General features: G+C 56.4%; 1 protein-coding gene and 1 long non-coding RNA gene across 6 annotated transcripts; one reads left to right on the forward strand and one right to left on the reverse strand.

The window, feature by feature from the left end:
• Positions 1 to 663: 663 nt before the first annotated feature.
• LOC134470925 (uncharacterized) lies at positions 664 to 9,256 on the reverse strand. The gene is made up of 3 exons (XR_010040188.1): positions 8,521 to 9,256; positions 1,484 to 3,938; positions 664 to 766 (listed from the first exon to the last, which is right to left on the reverse strand). It is a non-coding gene; the product is annotated as an uncharacterized LOC134470925 (long non-coding RNA).
• Igf2 (insulin like growth factor 2) lies at positions 1,802 to 19,181 on the forward strand. Of its 5 annotated transcripts, none has more exons than XM_023564439.2 (4): positions 1,802 to 1,979; positions 13,869 to 14,031; positions 15,550 to 15,698; positions 15,970 to 19,181. In XM_023564439.2, exons 2-4 carry the CDS (start codon positions 13,875 to 13,877, stop codon positions 16,207 to 16,209), a joined length of 546 nt encoding a protein of 181 aa, XP_023420207.1. In that variant the 5' UTR covers positions 1,802 to 1,979; positions 13,869 to 13,874; the 3' UTR covers positions 16,210 to 19,181. The 5 variants fall into 5 exon arrangements, with proteins under 5 accessions (XP_023420207.1, XP_013006344.1, XP_003468186.1 ...); XM_013150890.3 differs by lacking the exon at positions 1,802 to 1,979 and adding an exon at positions 8,479 to 8,615; XM_003468138.5 differs by lacking the exon at positions 1,802 to 1,979 and adding an exon at positions 9,196 to 9,360.
• Positions 19,182 to 19,447: the final 266 nt, after the last annotated feature.

The following is a 19,447-nucleotide window of genomic DNA, read 5'->3' on the forward strand; positions in this document are numbered from 1 at the left end:
GGGACAGCTGAAGCTCCCCCCTTAAAGCCCCCCTGTGCCTCAGTGTGGGAAAGTGCCATAGCCAAGGCCTTAGTGTCCCCAGCAGTAGAACTGCCATGAAGCTCCACAAACTTGAAGGAGCCTGGGGAATAATGTGGAGGGGACATGGTGGTAAGGGGCAAACTGGCATTGGAGCAAGTGCCATACGCAGTGATGAACAGGGTGGCCCACCCCCAAGGGGCCCGGTTACCACACTCACTCTAAAAATGCTCATCACTTCTCCATCCTCAGCTTTGTCTCCCTCTGCCTCTCTTGATCCTGCTGGAGGGTCTGAGCACCCTAATCAGAGGACCCCATCCTTTGGGGGAGACTGCTAATATCGACCCCGCCGGTTTCAGCAGAGAGGCTTGGGAACCGTTGACTCCCCAGTCCTCTTTAACCAGCAGCCAGGAGCTTCAGGGACAACACATTAACTAGAGCACAGGTAACCAGGCTGGCCCCCCACGCACTGTACCCTCTGTGTGTTGGGAAGGCTGTAACTGAAGTGGGGGCTTGGGGCATCAAGGAGCCTGGCCTCTGATGGAGGAGAAGATGCTCAAAGGGCCCAGTGAGACAGATTCCAAAGGCCAGGAAAGACAGCCAGGGAGAGTACTAGTCAATAGGGTTACAAAGCCACAGAGCCTTTTGTAAGTAAACCAGATTTTCTTTTACTAATCCGCCAAGCAAGATGGCAGGGCCAAGAGATGAGGGTAGGGCTGCTCTTCCCAGCAGGAGTGGACAGCTGTTTCTGCAAATGTAAAAGGAAGAGTTTTCTTCATGAGAACGTTCTTCTGGCTTCATTCTTTCCATCCTCTCCCTGCGCACCCCTCACCCCTCTTCCTCCCCTACTCCCAGTCTCAAAGACAAAAGGGACAGACTGTAGGGAGGACTCAGGGCTGAGATCCTACAGCTGCGCATGGGCGCATGCGCGCGTGTGCGTCTGCATGTGCGTATTTATACCGTTTAAAAAGTAAAGCTGCCCTCTTTGCGTACTCCCCGTACCTCCCAGCCACCGCCCAGAAAGGAGCAGGTGAGGCTCAGGGACAAGAGGATGCCTCTTGTGATCTCCCGGCAGTGTTTTACAAGGGAAAGCTGCTTTCTCCCTGACTGTGAGCCCAGCTGCTCCTGCCACCCTCAGACTCTTCTGCCCCCAACACTCAATGCGGGCAATGGAGGTTTCCCCAGGGGTACATCCACGCGTGCGTGTGTTTCTCCCCTGCATTGTGGAACCCCGTGGGCCCACTGTGGAGTCTATAGTCATGGCCCCTTACCCTGTGAAGCCTAACCACCTCCTCCCTGGGCTTCTCTTACGTGGAGCCTGGGTCCTTGGAGTTTTGCCCTAATCCCCTTTGCTTCCATGTAAGCTGGGAGCGGAGGGAGAGACTTGCAGGTTGTGCTGTGACCCCTCACATGCAGGTACTTTGTGTGCAGTGCCCCCGCCCAGGGCCCCCACTAGGAAGCTTACCCCACTAGGAAGAGGGAAACCCTGCAACAAAATAGCCTCCTGCTTCTCCATCCACAACTGTCAGATGTGGCGAAGTGAGTTTCTCTCTTACTTTGATACCAGGCAGCTGAAGGAATAAGAGGAAGAGATGGTGCCCGTGGCCTGGCATGGCCACAAGCCTTCCACCCAGCAGCAAGGGGAGGGGGAGCACCAGGGCTCGAGCTGGAGTAAGGCTCCTTTAAAAAAAAAGACAAGCATGATCTCAAGAACATCCCTTTGCTATTCTCTAAGGGCTGAAAGTCACTGCTGAGCTCTTAAAGGAAACGGAGCCCAGTCCCCAGTTCCAGGACGTGGCACCTTCTGTGGCTCAGACTCTGGCCCAGCCCGCACCCCCAGCCTGAGCTGCAGCAGACCAGCGCTGCCAAAGAGCTGCCCAGCCTCAAGAAGGTGGTGCGTGGACCAGGCGATCACCAAGCATCCAGAACTGAGGCCAGCAGCCGGCCCAGGCCCCAGGAAGGTGAGTGTCAGCATCTAGACAGCACAGAGAGGAGCACTAATGTGGTTCTTCCTGCATCCTGGACTCCTTCACAGTTCAGACCCCGACAAGGCACACCTTTGAAGCCACCTTCCCATTTTACAAGGAGCCAGCCATGGCTGGGGGTATTTTCAGTGGCACAGCTGGTGTCTGGAATCCAGGTGCTTCCCTCCCTGGGGCTCAGGTGTGGGCAGAGAAGGGTCCTTGCGGTCTGTCTCTGTAGCATGGAGGTTCTTGGAGGGAATTCCTGGGAGAGGAAGAAGAGTTTGCTTCTTTGTCGTGGGCAGATGACGGTAGAGGGAAAGAGCAGGCAGCCCAAGGGGGAAGGCAGGGGCGTCTGGTGAGGTCAGGATTTGAGGCCGGAGAAAAGGACAGAGGGAGGAAGACAGGGAAGCATCGTCAGATGGGCAGAAGTGGGGAACTTAAGCACAGCTGAGTTCATCCCCAGCATGGGGACATAAGGGGGCTTGAGCTTTCAGTGTCTCCCTGTGCCAAAGTGGGTGACAGACTCAGGCATCCTGACTGACCTGTGACCAGCAGGAGATAATGACCAAAGAGGCACTCTGAGTGCCCCAAATGATGGTATCACTATTCCATTGTCTTCTGGAAGTCAATGGGGCTTCCTGTATGTGGGGGTGGGGTGGGGGTGAGAGGTAGCTAGAAAGAACCGGGCTAGAGCTGCTTCTGCGTCCATCCAGGCAACTTCGAGCAAGTCCAGTGGTTGGCCACGCCGGTTCAGTCAGGTACTGGGGTCAGGGGGAGAGGGGCTCTGGGTCCTAGGGAGCACAGGGAGGTGGGGCCAAGCAGGGCTGTGTTCACGCCTGACAGCTGGTGTCACAGGCCGCTTCCAGGATGGGCTACATGGGCCATCCTTTTCCATGCCTCTGTGCCCATCCCACAGAGAAGTTAAGAACTTTTATTAAAGTTCAGATACTAAATAAAACAATGTAGTGAGTAGCATAGGTCCCGAGTGTGTCCCCTGCTCCCCCTCCCCAGAGGAACTCCACCCTGACCCCTACACCCCTACCTACTTACAGCTTCAGCAGGAGGTAGTTTGGGCCACCCGTTGTCACATGAGGGGTTCTGGTTCCGGATGCAGGCCTCTGGTTTTTAGGATGACACTGAGCTGTGTGTGTTGAGTCCAGGGGAGAAGTCTTCTTTGTGCACTTGGCCACAAGCAACCTGCTGGGTGTGAGAGAGGACCCCCCTCCCTAACAAGAGGACAGAGGTGGATGTGTAAATCCTGGGCTGGGCTCCACGGACAGTGGGCACCTGGGAGGTTTGATGAGTATGGGGTGCTGGGGAGGGCTTGCTGAGGGCTGGGGGAGACATCAGAACCACAGGCCAGGGCCGCAGGCCGGGCTCAGTGGGAATGAGTCTGATGTTTGGAGCAAGTGTTTATTTGTTTTGGAATTTGGGGTTTCCAGTCCAAAGAGGGGATCCTGCTGCCACAGTGCCAGGGGATGGGTGGGGTGAGAGGCGGGTACTTGGGAGCAGAAGTTCCTGCCAGTCAAGCTCCTGCAGATGGATACCCCAGCCCCAATCCCCAGGCTGTTGGTAGGATCCTTCCTTCCATAGGGGTGCGGAAAGAAGAGGGAAATAGAGGGTAGAGGAAAAGGGAGAGAACCCAGCACTGGTGCTAGTTGGGGGCATGGATGGCCCACTTATTGAATCCAGGGTGACCCGGACCTACTCCACCTTCCTTCCTGCTTGTCCCATCAGCCCACTTTTGATTAAAGAAGACCAGGTGAGGCCTCCACAGGCCGACCCAAGGGAAATGAAGAATGTGTGCCTTGTCCTTGCCTGCACTGGCATGGTTCCCTGTGCCTTGGTGGATCCACAGTGGCCACCCAAGGTGACCTCGGTCTTCTTCCTACCTTGCAACATCCAGACATGCATCCCTGAGCATGAACAGTGGCTCCTCCAGGTAGCTGGCCACTTCTGTGGAGCAGAAAGCAGAAAGTGGGCCCCTAAATGGGCCACTGCTGTGACTGCCCTCCTGGTATCCCAGAGGAGGAGGAGGAAAGCCCAGATTCTGCAAAGGCCTGTTACTCTCCTATCTGCCCAGGCCTAGAGAAAAGGTGCAGAGCCCAGAGCTGGGTCATAGGGAGTCCTAGGTTTGTCTCTCCTTAACAGAGACCCTCGGCAAGAATTGGAAATGACTGTGGTCTCACAAGGAGTTGGGGTGCAGACAGGCACTTTTAAAAACGTTTCTCACCCCCAAATTTACAAGTCTCCCTGGAGTGGGAAACAACGTCAGCAGACCAGAGCCCCCTCGCTGAAGGCTCCCTCCTGTCTACAGGCGCACACCCCTACCAAGCAGGCCTGAAAGCCAGCACGGAGGCTGCAGGAGGGAAGGGAAGGGAAAGGGGGGCAGTGATGGGTGGGGTGGGGGGAGACAGGCCAGATGTTCTTGGAATGGGACACAGTGATTGATGCAGACTGGAATTTGAAGGGGGGAACATTCCCCACGTGCCTCATGCTCTGGGTGGAAAATGAACTGCTTTTCATGGAGAGTGGGGGGAGGGTCGTCCAGGTCTTGCCAAGCTAATGTAAAGGAGATGCTTCTGCCCTGCTTGGGTCCCCACACCTGTCCAATGCCATTAATTCCTGCCTTTCCAGAGTGTTAGGCTTTGAGATGCTCCCTCAGCCCCAATCTGGACTGTCTTTATGGGTGACAGGAGGGACAAGCAATCCTCACTGTACTGATCCCATGATTCCCATCATAATGCTGCCTCCCAGCAGCGCCCCTTCTCTGGCATCCCCACCCACAGCGCCCCACCCCGCCAGTCACTGTCCTTCACCCCTAACACTGCCCAGTGCTAAGGGGGTGGCCTTGTTCCCAGCACAGCGCAGCCCCGCATGGTAAGCTTGCATGTGGGTTCAATATTTGCCTTTAAGGAACTGAATTTTCCCCCAGCCAGAGTGGGGAGGTTTGTCATGAAAATTCTCTCCGAGAAAACGAAAGGAGACCCCTGGCACCCCACCACCATGCAATCCTGCCTGCCCCCCATATTTCTCCTTCGCTTTCTCACTTCCTCTTCTGTTTTGCACTGCCCAGACAAAATGAGTTTCATCGTCGTTTGGGGGTTGGTTTCAGCCAGGTGGGTGCGCGCAGAGGGCCGGGGCAGGCTGGGGTGGCCGCCGGGGGTGCTCCGAGCCCCTAAGACGAGCCGGGGAGGAGCCTGCCCCCGGCGGCGGCCCGGCCGCGGCTTCGCCTAGGCTCGCAGCGCAGAAGCGCGTGGGGCGCAGTGGCGGCGGGGCGCCCGCAGGCCTCCTCCGCGGCGGCGAGGCTGGGAGCCCGCAGCCCTGGGAAGACCCGAGGGGCAACGCCCCGGGCGCTCCCTCACGGCCCTCGAGTGTCTCCTTTCCAAGCAGGCGCCCGCTCTGTACTGGCTCCCACCAGGGCACCCCTCCCGGTGGCGAGAAGGCTACAGAATGAAAAGCTAAATTCATTTGGGCGTGTGCGCCAGGGCGCCCGGTGCTACCTGCCCCGCAGCCCTCTTATCCCTTTCCGGAGCTGAGGCCTCACAGCCCGCATCCGCATTCCCCGGGGAGGGCGCCACCACTCCGCCAGGGTCCCTAGCTGCGGTGGACCCGCGCAACGCATTCCCCTCCAGCCAGGAGTTTGCCCTAAAATGCAGCCCCAGCTCTCCAGGGTTCCAATACATCCAGCAACTTCCTTGTAACCCCTGAATTCCAGCGTTACTGTTTATGGAATCCTCCAGATTTAAGCATTGCTCTTTAAATCGTCCTAATGCGTTCAGCATTTGTACAGCTCACAAGAATTTTTCTTTTGTGCCTTTATTTCCAAACACTTTAAAAGGCGTGAAACCCCTGCTAGTGTCCCCAGTCTGCACTACTTAGCCTGGGTCCCCAAATTTGTTTTCATCTAGGCTTTTAGCAGATTTATATACTTGCTTCTGGCTCCCACAGATTTACAGACCACCACCCGGGGTTTCTTAAAATTTAAACAGTGACCCATAGTTCTGTAATCATACTGACAGATCCTGCTGGCTTCTCAAAGTATGGGTTTTTTTTTTTTTTTCATTTAGTGTTTTTCTGGTTTTTAGGTACTGTCCCTAAAACAAGTGGAACATTTACCCTACATTTCTACAATGTCAGCTATTAGCTCCAGGGTATCTTTAGTTTACCATCCCTTTTCTGACCTCCCCCACATTTCGGCCCTATTCTGATTCATCACACTTTGGAACACTGTCCACTGAGTTTCACAATCTTTTGCTCTAACTTGGGTTCCCTACGTTTTGTGCACTAAACACCAGGTCTGCCCCCCAGGACACTGAGCAATTTTCCTGGAACTCTACGTGTTGAACTTTGTTCCCTATACCTCCCCTCAAAGATACATATTGCACCCAGCACCTTAGAACGATCTATACTTTGATTTTCTCTATTCCACAAACAGAATGCTTTTACAAGTGATTCCTAAAATTTAATGTACAATTTTCCTCCACAGTCATGAGGATTTGGGATATTTATTTCCAAGACCCTACAGGCTCCCTGGCCACTGATCAGGTTCTTTAAGACATAGCCACTTGTAATCCAGGCCTCCAAAGCCCACTGAGCAATTATCCAAGATGTATTCCACTGTGCCGGGAAGGTTTTCTACCTTTATTCTTTCAAATAATGTCCTGTGTCTCTGGGTCACATCATACACAGAACTAACTCTTAGGCAGAGCCTATTTCTTGTTGTAACTATCTTCATCGAATGTCCTCAATTCCTATTCTGAGCATTTTCCCCTGCAACATGATATATTGAATATTTATTAAAAGGTTCCATGAGCCCTCTTACTTTACTAATAAGAATCTGGATTTTCTAAAGTGCAAACATCCAAATCCTAGGACTACACCAAATCCTTTTCCTGATCCTCCATGTTTGCCCAAGTTAGACTCTCTCAAATATTAGGCTACGCCCTCCAGCCCCCAAATACATAATTATTATTATTAAGTTACAGAAAAGAAGCTCTGGGGCTGGAAAGCAACCTATGTACCCACTGAACCCTCCACAGTTAAGCAATATTTGCTGCAAATCCTGAATAATCTTCACAATGATTTTCCAGACCCCACAATTTAGGAATTTTGTGTTCCCTAAAACTTAGGTATTGAACCCCCAAGTCCTCTAAACATCTCAAGTAACTTTCCTGGATCCTTGGTTAAAAAATTATTTCCCCAAAGCCCCCAAAATGAAGTACACCAAAACAAACTGAGACTTTTTTCTTCCGCAGAACAATTAAGCTTTTATTAAGCTTTAATGAACTTTATTGCATTATATGACCTTACTTTGAGTTTCCCTAAACTTAGGCAATATTCCATGAGTCCCCCAAAGCACACTGAAAAATGTCCCCAAAATCCTAAAAGTTTTTAAATATTTGTGCCTTATTAGTTTCCTAGCTTCTAATTTGGCTTTCTGAAATTTAGGTCTCCATGGCCATTTAGTAATTTCCATGGACCCCCAAAATTGAGACTATATTTTACTGGGGTTCCTTACATGCCAACCATGTCCAGGAAAACTACAAGATTTTTGGCTCTTGTTCAACAAAAATAAATGAACTGAAGTCTGTTTTTAAAATTAAAATGGACATTGAGGTCTGCATCCCCCAAATGTACTGCCTACACTTTGGGTTCCCCAAAATTTAGACAGTGCTTCTGGAGTTCTAAAGATCACAAGATCTTCCCTGTACCTCACTAAATATGGAGGCTACTTTCCCCGTGTGTTACAAGTCTCCAGCTAGTGAGCTGCATTCTTAAAATATGGACATTAATCCCTACCTCCCTTGAAGAATTTGCTTAGACTCCTAAAATATGTCCCTTGTTTTCATTCTGTGATTTTAAACTTTGTGTCCCTTAGGTTTCCCCAAATTTCATGTTGAGAATTTTCTTTGGTTCAACAACAACAACAACAACAAAGCCCTCACCCCCAAACAAACTAGTCTGTGACTTTGGGGGACCCCCCCCCCAATCTTGAGATCAACATGCTAGTTTCCTTCACTTTAGATCTATGTCACTGTGTCCCCCAATTTCATGGTTACAATTTCCTTCATCTCCCAGTTGTGGACTTTATTTTTCTGAAGTCTCAAATTCATTTATTATTGTTCCCACATTTGTTGACTCTCTCCTGGGCGCCCCTACTTCGGGACAATCGTTCTTTGGGCTGCAAATCAGAGATCCATCGTGCAATTCCGAAATTTGGGCATTGTTCCCGGCCCGCTGACTGCCCTAGGCTTCCCCAATCCCGTGCACGGCGGGCACTGGTTTCAGGCCTCTTAGCGTCTCCTACAGAGTCCCCAGAGCAACTAGGATTTTGGAAAATTTTCTTTCTGTACCCCAGACACAGTTCTGACCGCAGCGCGATCGCCAGGACGTGGGCAGTACTTGTCTCCTAACCAGGAAAACGACTGGGCATTGTCCCCCAGTTCCCCCAAATTTGGGCATTGTCCCTAAGTCTTCCAACGGACTGGGCGTTCCCCCCGGACACTGGGGACTGCCCCCCCGGGGTCTCGCTCACCTTCAGCAGCGTCCACTGTCCGCCACAGAGCGCTCGCCCGCCCGCCCGCTGCCTCGGCTCTTCCTGCGCCTGCAGACGCTGCCTTCAACTTCGCGGTGAGCTTCTCAGCGGCCCGGGTCCTGCCGCCTCTGCGACCCCAGCCTGGTTCCTGCCCGCACCCGCTGCCGTTCTGATCAAACGGGTAGGAAGGAGCTAGTTTTCAACGGCCGCCCCGGAGGCCAGCGAGGAGCGCAGGACCCAGCTGCGGGTTACCCGCTCGTCGGCCGCACTCCCTTCGATTTGGCGCTCCGAAACCGACGCCACTTTCGTTTACTTTTAGCAAAAGACCACAATTGTGGGCCGAGCGGCTTGGCTGCCCCGAGGCAGTGCGGGCAGAATCTGGAGTCGGTGGGACGCAGAGAGGCGCTCCGGGTTAGGCGGCGCGGCGCCTCCAGCCAGCCAGCCGAGCTTAGCGCTTGGGGCAGCGCGCGCCAGCGCGGGCGCAGTGATTGATGGCGGAGCAAGGGGGCTAGCCGGCGCTGGGGCTTCCGCCGCCCGCGGCCCCTTCCTCTCCGCGAAACGCAGGCAGGCGGCCGGGACTGCTGGGGGTGATCGGGGGCGGGGGCGCAGGGGATTGTGAGTGGTTTTGACTTGGTGAAAATCACAGTGCCTTCTCACATCGTCCAAACTCTCCAGGAGATGGTTTCCCCAGCCCCCCAGATAATCGTGGTGGCCCCCGTGGCTGAACCTGCGCCTACGCAAGTCCAACGCACTGAGGACGGGGGAACCATTATCCGGATATTTTGGGTGGGCCTCAAAGGCGAGCTGCTTAGACGCATCCCGGTGAGCTCAGTCATGCAGGTAGGACTTGAGCTTTTTTCTCCTCCGGAGAGCAAAGCTTTTGCGGGCAGGCTCCATGCCTGGGGCAGATTGGACTGGACCCAGTCAGCCTTCTCCAGCCCCGCCGCTGGAAGCTGCCGGGGCTGTTCCGGGCTGCCGCGCGGCACCGGGGGGCGCTCGGGATCCGATTGCGACTTGAGGTGCCTCGCAGCCCGCCCAGACTACTTGGGCAGGTGGCCGCCTCGCACCCTACCCGAGCTTGGGGATATTTCCTCCGCCGAGAGTTACCAGCGGGGATCCGCGACCCAGCGCCGAGTCACCTGCGCCCATGAGCTGGCCAGACCCTCCCGCCAGGTAGCCTACTGGCAGGGCGCAGGGACTCTCACCACTGCTAAGGCCTGGGACGATGCCTACGCCTGCTGGCCCCACGTCCCCAGCGCTGGAGCGCAGGGCGCCCTGGCACCCCAGAAACCCTAGAGGAGACCCCCAGAATTATTTAGAATAGAGATACGGGTTTCGTTCGCCTTCGGCATCTCCCAGCCCCCCACCCTAGCCTCGAGTCCCTGCACCCACCGCCCCCCCCCAGCGGTTGCCCCGGGGCCTCGGGCCCCCAGCCCGCGTTCCCTCCGGTGGCTCGAGTTGCGGGGGCGGTCCCGGGGCGGGGCGAGAGCCCCGCGGGCGCCCATTGGCGCGGGCTCTCGGCCAGCGGGCCCGAGCGGGCGCCGAGCCGCGGGGTGGCGCGGCTATAAGAACCGGGCGTTGGCGCCCGCAGTTCGCCTGCTCTCCGGCGGAGCTGCGTGAGGCCAAGCCGGCCCCCGGCCCCCCCTTCCGGCCGCCCCCGCCTCCTGGCCCACGCCCGCCCGCGCTCGGCCCGCCAGCGCCTCCACCCGGGCTGGCGGCCCCGCGTCGACGTCGTCCGCTGATTGCTGCTAACTCCCGTCCTGGGCGCCGTCGGCGGGGTCGCGCTCCGTCGGGCCTGCGGATTCCCCGCCGTCTCCTCCTTCGTCTACCTCAACGCCGGTCCCCGCTTCGCCAGAGGAGGCGGTTCCCCCCGCAGGCAGTCCGGCTTGCAGGCCGCCGGCGTTGTCATCCCCCGCGCTCCCCCCCAGCCCTCCCCGGCGCGCACCCCGGCCGCTCCCCCTTCCTAGCTGCGTCCCGAGCGGCCGCGGCGCCGCCACTCCTTCCCTCCCCCTGAGACCCGGGCTTGCGACGGCCGAGGGCTCCGTCGGCCCAAACCGAGCTGGGCGCCCGCGTCTCGGGTGACGCCTCCACTCCGTCCCGGTCAACACCGTCCCCAGTCCCAGTCCCCGACGTTGCGTCCTTTCCTTAGCTTCTCCTCGCCCCGCTACTCTCACCGCGTCCGCGCGGCCCCGCTACTCCACCGCCACCTTCCCTGAGCTCCCTCCCGCCCCCCCAACTCCTCGCCTCCGACTCCCTCCCCCCTCACGTCCTCCCCCTGCCTTCCCCTACCAAAGTGGATTAATTATACGCTTTCTGTTTCTCTCCGTGCTGTTCTCTCCCGCTGTGAGCCTGCCCGCCTCTCGCTGTCCTCTCTCCCTCTTGCCCACTCTTTGTCCCCCCCCCCTTCACGTTCACTCTGTCTCTCTCACTATCTCTGACCCCCTCTATCCTTGGTACAACAGCTGACCTCATTTCCCGATACCCTTTCCCCCCCTAAAAGTACAACATCTGGCCCGCCCCAGCCCAAAGATAGCCCGTCCTTCCTAAAGAAGCAGAAGAGTCCCCCCCCAAAAAATAAGCCATCCCCCCGTTCTGCCCCGTCGCACATTCGGCCCCTGCGACCCGGCCAGAGCGGCGCTGGCAGAGGAGTGTCCGGCAGGAGGGCCAACGCCCGCTGTTCGGTTTGCGATCACGCAGCAGGGAGGTGGGCGGCAGCGTCGCCGGCTTCCAGGTAAGCGGCGTGGACCATCGGGGCGAGGAGGGCAGGCAGGCGCGCAGGACGCCTGGCTCTTCCTCCCGCCCGCCCAGCTGGGGCCTGGGGTTCCCACTGGCCGGGAAAGGGCTGGGGGCTGGGGTCGGGTTCCCTCGGGGTACCCCTGGCTCTCCCTCTTGCAAAGCAATCGGGGGGGGGGCGTCGAGAAGCGCCGAGGAGGTGTGTGCAGTCGACACGGGCGACTTCCTGGTCGGTTTGTGGGTGTGTGTGAGTTTGGGGGGGAGCGGTGGTTCTGAAAACGTGAGATTTGTGCCGTGCGGGCGCAGTCCCCTCAGGGTGTTGGGTAATGAGGAGGGGGGCGGTCTTGGAAGCCCACCCTGGTATGTTGACTTGGTGCCAGCAAGACTGAGAGAGGAAGACGGGGTGGGTGGGGCCAGGAGGGGGACCGAGTTGGCAAAAGGGTAATGCCAGACGCCACATTTGCAATGTATTTCGCTCCTACCCCCATCTCTCCCCTGTCCCCACATTTCCAACTAGGAATCTGGGGGAGAGGGGCCAGTTTGAGGCTCAGAAGGGCCTGCAGAGGGGGCAGCTGCCCTGCCCCTGGCAGAGTGGAAGTTTCCATACAAGGGGATGGAATGGTGCCCCCCGCCCCCTATTGTCTTGCCAGAGATGGGCTGGGGGTGCAGGATGAGCCCCCCCATGGTACTTTACTAAGGGATGATCCAGTACTAGCGGTTGGGGGTGCAGGAGAGAAGAGACTGGCTGGAAGGAGGGAGGGGGCGGGTGCAAAGGGGGCGGGAGGAGTGGTCAGCGGCGAAGGGGTGGGGGTAGGGTGGAGCCGGGGCTGGGAGGAGCCGACTCAGACATAAAAGCGGAGGCACTGACCAGCTTGCAAACTGGACACTAACTTCTCTTCTGAGAGACACCTCCAGCTTCCACCTACTTCTCCTCTTCCTCCTCCAGCCCCAGCGAGCCTCCTGTCCAGCCGAGGTAACGGGGCTGTGGAGTAAGGACCCAGCTGCCATCCTGCTTCGGCCTGCCTGGTTGCTGAGGGCAACGGCAGAGCCTCCGGCCTGCGCCCCTGCAGCCCGGCCTGCGGCCTCAGCGCCCTGCTTCTCCCCTGAGCCTTCGCCAGTTTTCACCTGGTTCCCTCGCTCCTTCACCTGCTTCCCTTCCCTCCCTTCTCCTCTCCCTTCCTCAGCAGCGGCTTCAGGGTTTCTCCTGGGTCTTCACCTGTCTGGCACCTCCACATGCCTCCTCACCGTCCTCCGCTTTCTGCTGGCATCTAGGGCTGAACCTGGAGCTAGAGTGGTGGGATTTGTGGAAGGGACCTCGGGGGCAGCAGATGGAGCTACCCCGCACACCGACTGCGGCTGAGCGGCCAGCTGGCTGAGTTTGCTTGCTCCCAGGATTTGGAAGAAGCAGCAGAGGGGCGGCGGGGTGGCTTAGTTCTGTTGGAGAGGTTAGGAGAGGTGGTTTTTGGATTTTTTTTCATGAAGGTAGCAATGGCTTGACAAGCAGGGAATAAGTAAGATTGTATCTTTCTTATTCCCTGCTCCATCTGACGTGATTTATTGCATGGACCCGTGGAAGGAAGCTAGGCCACCAGCCTGGAGGACCCCAGAAGTAGGGGCCAGAGTAACCTGCTTTGTAGTTCGCGTCTGCCGTACCTAAAGGAGCCGATTAACTGTTGCCCCAGCTGGCTCTTTAGCCACTCAGCTACGGAGCGGTGTGTTCTACAATGAACAGCCCCTCCAGCCTGTAGCAGAGGCCAAGTACCTGGAGGGACCTGGTACTTGGCCTCTCTGGTGATCTGACCCGGTCTCTCCAGCTCCTTCTGAGGTGCACGGGGTCTTGGGGACAGTAGGGGGATGGTGCGTTGGTTACGGAAGAACTCCGAGGCATGATTTGAGGCCTGAAAAGGGGGCTTCTGTGAGTTTTGTTATGTCCAGGGCAGGCTGGAGTGGGAGGGCTGGGTGATTCAGGAGACTAAGGCTCCTGGGACTGTGGGCGGCACAGTTTTACTAACCATTGGCTCTTTTACCTAGCTTTGCGCATACAGGCTGAAGGGGAGAGGCTGGCCCAGCGGGGTTTGCCTGCATGTTTGGAGCGCCGTGGTCCTCCTGGACCTCCCTGCCCAGCTGGGGTTTGGGAGGCCAGGGATTGGTCCTCTAGGACATACATGCTCCACATAGGTGGAGCTATTTGCCATCTTGGCGGTTGCTTGGAGGCCCCAACAGTAGTAACCGTGCCCTTCGTCTGGCTCTGGCCCCACCCCCATGATGTCACAGGAGGGAGACCATTCCAGTGTCCAGCGCTGGCCCCTTGGCTGTGGGTGTGACTGCGCTCCTGTAATCATGATGAGCGAATGGTGGTCCACATGTAAAAGTGCTAATGTACCTTGCAATTTAAAGCTACAGAGCACGTCGTCTGACCCCCAGACCGGTCCGTTCTCCAGTTGCCTGGCCTCAGCAATTAACATATGCACTTTTTAAAAAATTAAAATTAAAAAGGAAGCTGGACTTTTACATTTCAGCTGAATGACTGGGAATCTGGGCGTGGGGGAGGTGCCTGGAGACTGGGGCGGGGGGTGGAGCCCTCACTCAGGTCAGGCTGTCTCTGTCTTTTGCAGATACCAATGGGGATTTCAATGGGGAAGTCGATGTTGGTGCTACTCACCTTCTTGGCCTTCGCCTCGTGCTGCATTGCTGCTTACCGCCCCAGTGAGACCCTGTGCGGCGGGGAGCTGGTGGACACCCTCCAGTTTGTCTGTGGGGACCGCGGCTTCTATTTCAGTAAGTAACTTGGAGGGGATGGGCGGGGAGAGGAGAGTATGCAGTGGGTACCCTCAGTCAGACTCTGTGGGATGGGGGCTGTGAAACGGGCAAGGGGATATTTAGAGCCCACGTCACCTCTGAGACTTGGAGAAGATACGGCCTCCCGCAAGGATTTACTGAGCACCCCCCCACCCCATGCCTGGCACGCATGTGCAGCTGGCCGCAGGCCCCGTACCTCAGTGGGCTCACAGGGTCTCCATGGGGTGGGGGGTGGGAGGTGGGAGTTCCTGGTGGGCTGGGCACAAGTCCCCACTGCCAAGACACCGTGCCCCTTGGGCAGAACTGTAGCCTCTGCCTTCTTTCCTGTACCGTTTGAACATTTCAACGGGGGGGGGAGGGGCGCGGGGGGGCGTGTGTTCACGAGTGATCAGATTTAAAGTTTGATATGCGTAAGATCAATAAAAATAAAAGCATACATAGCGAGTAGCAGAGCTGATTGTGCACATGCAGCCTTGGGGGAGGAGAGGAGAACTCCAGGGTTTGGGGTCCTGGCAGCAGTGTGGGGTACCAACCTGCTTTGACTGTTTCTCACAATTTTCTCTTGATCTTTCAGCCTGGGGGGTTGGGGGGGGCCTCACTGCTCCCAGAAGAGGGGAGCTAGAGGGACATGCCTGGGTGGGGTTGGAGGAGGAGGGGCATCAGGAACAGTGACTTCTCTTGCTGTTATGTACTTCCTTGTCTTCTCCACCTGGCACTAGCCACGTGACCTCCTCCTCTGCAGCCTCTACTTACCCATCTGTGAAACAGGCTGACAAGATGTACCTACATTTCCAACTTCTTTCTGAAAAGTACTCCTGCTGCTGGATGCTCTGAAGCCCTTGCTGCCCTGGCCTCTCTTGTGTTCTCCCTTTCATCTGTCTCCTTGGCGGGGCAGGACGTGGCACTGCAGGCCCCGTGCCATTGGTCCTTGCTGAGGGAATTGCTCCCCTAGGCTTTCCTAAGAGGAGAAATGGGCCAAGCCCACTAATGGGACCCCCAAGCTGGGGACCCCTGTCCCTCCTCCCACCGATGACACCAGCCCTTTGGTGCCCAAAGTGACTGTCCTCCCAGCCAAGCCTCAGACCTGAGTGCCGTGGGGGAGAGGGGAAAGACGGGAGAAGAGAAGGGAGTGGTTAATGCGACTCCTCACTCCTCCCCTCCCGTCTTGTTCTCTCCTGCCCAATCCTCCCTGTCTCAACGCTTGGGGACACGGACCCCTGCAGGTTGTGGGCCACACCTGTGGGGCCAGGCTCCTTGCTGGGCTCACAAACCCCACCTATGTTCCAGACTACCTCCAACACCCGCCCTGGGAATTCACATCCCAGGCAGGAGGCACCAGAGGCCAGGGGCTGGTCCTGCAGCATGCCCCTTCCATCTCTGTCCTTTCTGGGCTCCTCTGCCTGCCCTGCAGCGTGACCAGGGCCTAGCCTGGGCAGCCCCCCCCCCCCGGGGTGGCTTTGATGGGCACTGACTGTGACTATCTCCTGGAATTTCTAGGCAGACCCGCAAGCCGTGTGAGCCGTCGCAGCCGTGGCATCGTTGAAGAGTGCTGCTTCCGCAGCTGCGACCTGGCCCTCCTGGAGACTTACTGTGCCACCCCCGCCAAGTCCGAGAGGGACGTGTCAGCCTCTTTGGCCGTGCTTCCGGTGAGACCCTGGACCTTTCCCCTCTTTCTAAAAATGAGGGATAGGATGTTAGGTGTATCTCCTGGCAGGTGGGACCCCTTAGCCAAGAAGGACATAGCCAGCTTTAGCTTGAAGTACAAAGGGGGGGGCGGTCCCATAGGTCTTCTTGGCCAGTGCCCCCACCCCCCAGTGGATGTTGACTTCATTGAAGGTGCTGCCGAGGAGGTCTGGGCAGGTGGCTTTGGGGGTAGAGCCTATAAGGCTGACCTGTTGATTGTTCCTTCTTTCCCAGGACAATTTCCCCAGATACCCCGTGGGCAAGTTTTTCCAATATGACACCTGGAGACAATCTACTCAGCGCCTGCGCCGAGGCCTGCCAGCCCTCCTGCGCGCACGCCGGGGTCGAATGCTCTCTAAGGAGCTTGAAGCATTCAAAGAGGCCAAGCGTCACCATCCCCTGACGGTCCTGACCTCCAAAGACCCCACCCACGGTGATGATACCTCTTCGGAGAAGTCCAGCAACCAGAAGTGAGCCAAATTGTTGTAATTCTGCAATGTGTACCATCGCGCTCGTGACCTCCTCTTGAGCAGGGACATTTCCATCACGTCCCACCTCTAAGATCTCTCTGTTCTGTTTCCACCCCAGTATGTTTCTCTACCCCAGCCCCTGTGCCCCGCCTCCCCACATCAGGGTGCTCCCCTGGCCCCACTCCACCGGGCTGAGGGAGTCATAGCAACATCTTCAAAGACAAAACCTATTAGATTTACATATCCCCCACATACACCCCCTCCCAAATTCTACAATGCACATCAAAACAATTGAAAAAGCCCCTTAAAACTAATTGACTTTTTAAAAACACTGATTAGCCTTTAAAAAAAAAACCCTGAAAAACCAATTGGCTGAAAAGATACTAAAAAGGAATTGGCTTAGAAACAATTGGAGAAAGTAAAGGAATTCGGCACACCCTCCCCCTTCCTCTTCCTCCCTCTGACCTTGAGTCAACTAGGTTGGACCAGCAAGAGGAAGGAAGGGGGACCCCAAAAGTTTGCAGGTGGGCATGCCAGTGCTGCTACACCATCACCTACTCATTTCCGTTGAGCACTTTCAGTGTTGGCTGCCTAAGAACAGCGGCCACCAGACTCATTCCTCACCCATTTTCCATCAGGGAGCCGCCAGGGTGTTAGGTGGACTTGACCCATTGACATCAAAGGAAGGGAACAGCCTGAAAACCTTTTACTCCTGAAAGTAAAGTTTAATTGGCGCTAACCCCACCCCCCAAATTCTTAGATCTCAGTCTCTATCCTAGAAAGCACACACTCATCCCTACACAGTCACATGCACACAACACCTGCCCACATGTACATGTGCGCCCACCCCACGTACCTTCACACATGCATACACACACCTACCTCACACATGCACACATACACACCTGAGCACACACACATCTCACACACACACACACACACACGCACACGCACACGCGCGCACACACACACACACACACACACACACGCCCACACACACACACGCCCACACACACACACCCCTAATTGGATGAAAGCAATCAAAAAAGAAACAACCCTCACTTCTGACCCACATCGTGTAGATTAAGCAGAGTTCCACCTCAAATTCTCTCGGCTGTTTTCATGGCCCGAGTTCCCAGGTGCCACCATGCTCCCAGAGTGAGGAATGAGTTTGGTCAGATTAGAGGTGGTGTTAGCAAGCAAGGTCTGCCCCCACCAGTGTGCTCCTGGGAGAAAGATCTGGGGATCCCCCGCCCTGAGCACCAAAGAATCATCTTTGCCCTGATAGTGGAGAGAGTGGGAAGTCTGGCGGTTGGAGGGGTGGGTGGGGGGCAGTGGGGGCTGGGTGGGGGGAGCTCTGAGGTAGAAGATGGTCCGGGGAGATTTTGGAGGGAAGAATCAGGAGGAGAAACAGCTCAATTTGCAGAATTACGGAGAAATCAGGAGCCAAATTTTACATCAATTGATCATTTCCCCTTTGTTTCTTGGGGCATATTTCCTTTTTTTTTTTTCTCTCTCTTTTTTTTTTTATCAGTTAGCTTTTATGCGCTCAAAATTGAATTATACTCCCATCCCCTATGTTACCAGGGGAGCAGTGACCCCAAACAATGTGCGAATACCATCTTTGCCACTTGTCATCATGTCCTGCTCTCCGCCATTTATCACCCTTTGATTTTTAACCTGTTCCTGTCGCTTGGATTGAGTTGAGAGTGGGGCCTCCTTAGGGTATTGGCCACAATGCCCCACGGAGAAGTCAGGGGAAGAAAAAGGCCGCTTCCTGGTCTGGCTTCTGGGGATAGTGGCTTAGTCCCCAGAGGTTCTGAGGGCTGGAGGAGGGGCTGGGTGGTGTCTCCCCAGGTGTTGGGAAGGTGCTCGGAGGCCACAAAGATGGGGCCCTTGGCTGGCCTGCAGCCAGTCAAGGGGGAAGGGGTTATGGATGTGTGAGCAGAGAGACTCCATCGGGCAGGAGCACGTGGTCGCCTTCCACACACTTGAGGAGCCCTCCCCCCCCTTCAGTGACACCTTTTCCACCCCTCAGCACCCACCCTGTCCTCAGGAGAGCTGGAGCTCTGCAGACCCTCCTTTGGGCAGAGTGGGATGAGGCCAGGGAGTTGGGGAAGCCAGGAGGATTTGAGCCGGCAGAGCACGAGAGCTGGCCATTGAGTGGGGTCGCTTGGGCCCCGAGGCTTTCGGGTCTGGCAATGCCATGGCAGCCACATCATGGTGCCTAGGACTGTGCAGGGAACCGGGCGGCTGGGTGGTTCGTCTACCTCACCCCCACCTTTTTTGCCCCCAGTGCAGCCCCCCTGCATGAGGTCTGACTAACAATTTAGAGGCCCGAGGCTTCTGGGTCCTGGCGGCGGGGCTGGCATGACCCTGGGGGAGGTACATGTCAGCCCAACCCCGCACAGGGGGCCCCTTAGCAAGCGTCTGGAGAATGGGCCATTCGGAACATTGGACAGAAACCCAAAGAGCAAAATTGTCAGAATTGGAGAAGAATGTAGACAAATTGGCGTGAAATCCAAAAGACTCTGAGGCACCCCAAATTACCTGCCCATTCTTCTGGATACCCACCCACTCAGTAATTTTTGCCTCACTGGGCTGGGTACTCCTGGGGCGCTTGTTATGGCCCTCTGTGCTCCCAGTTTTGCCGCTCTCTCCAAGGTCACCACCATCTTATCTCCGGCACCTGTCTGGCCTCCCGTGCCTAGTGTGGCCCTCCATCTTGTCTCTTCCCTATTCCCATGTTGTCTTCAGTGGGACCCCTCTCTTGGGTCCCCCCTTTACCATCACCTGAAGACCCCCCACGCGTTGGACACCATTTGTCACCTGTGCTGCTGTGTCAGTCCATCTTGTTGCAGCTGTGTCCACCTCAACTTAACTCCGTTAACACGCTCATTCCTGGCGAAACCTAATGCATGGGTTTTGTCTTTAACTTGTTATCGCTCGCAATTTTAATAAAGCATTTAAAAATCACTATTTTGAGTTATTTGTTCTTTCACTTGGGGGATGGGATTGGGGGATGGAGGCTGGCCTCTTGGGAGACTGGGCAGGAGGTGGGTGGAGGGGGCTGGACTTGAGATCAGGAAGAGCTCCTGTGAGGGTGGGGGGGATGGGGGCCGGGGGCAGGGTGGGGGGTGGCAAGTCTGAGACAATTTCAGGCACCTAGTCATCAAAGATTGGGGGCATATGGGAGGAGGGATATGGGGGGCTGGTTTCCAAGGAAGGGGCCCAGGGCCCTT

The sequence above is a fragment of the Cavia porcellus genome, unplaced genomic scaffold (genome assembly GCF_034190915.1).
Source record: "Cavia porcellus strain 051 isolate PalLab524CR breed Dunkin Hartley unplaced genomic scaffold, mCavPor4.1 scaffold_17, whole genome shotgun sequence".
Classification (NCBI taxonomy): Eukaryota; Metazoa; Chordata; class Mammalia; order Rodentia; family Caviidae; genus Cavia; species Cavia porcellus.

Bases quoted from the DNA above. Each gene is read 5' to 3' on its own strand.
- Igf2 (XM_003468138.5), top strand. From the start codon at position 9,199: ATGGTTTCCCCAGCCCCCCAGATAATCGTGGTGGCCCCCGTGGCTGAA. The intron at 14,032-15,549 runs GTAAGTAACTTG...TGGAATTTCTAG, and splicing joins GGACCGCGGCTTCTATTTCA to GCAGACCCGCAAGCCGTGTG. The intron at 15,699-15,969 runs GTGAGACCCTGG...CTTCTTTCCCAG, and splicing joins CCTCTTTGGCCGTGCTTCCG to GACAATTTCCCCAGATACCC.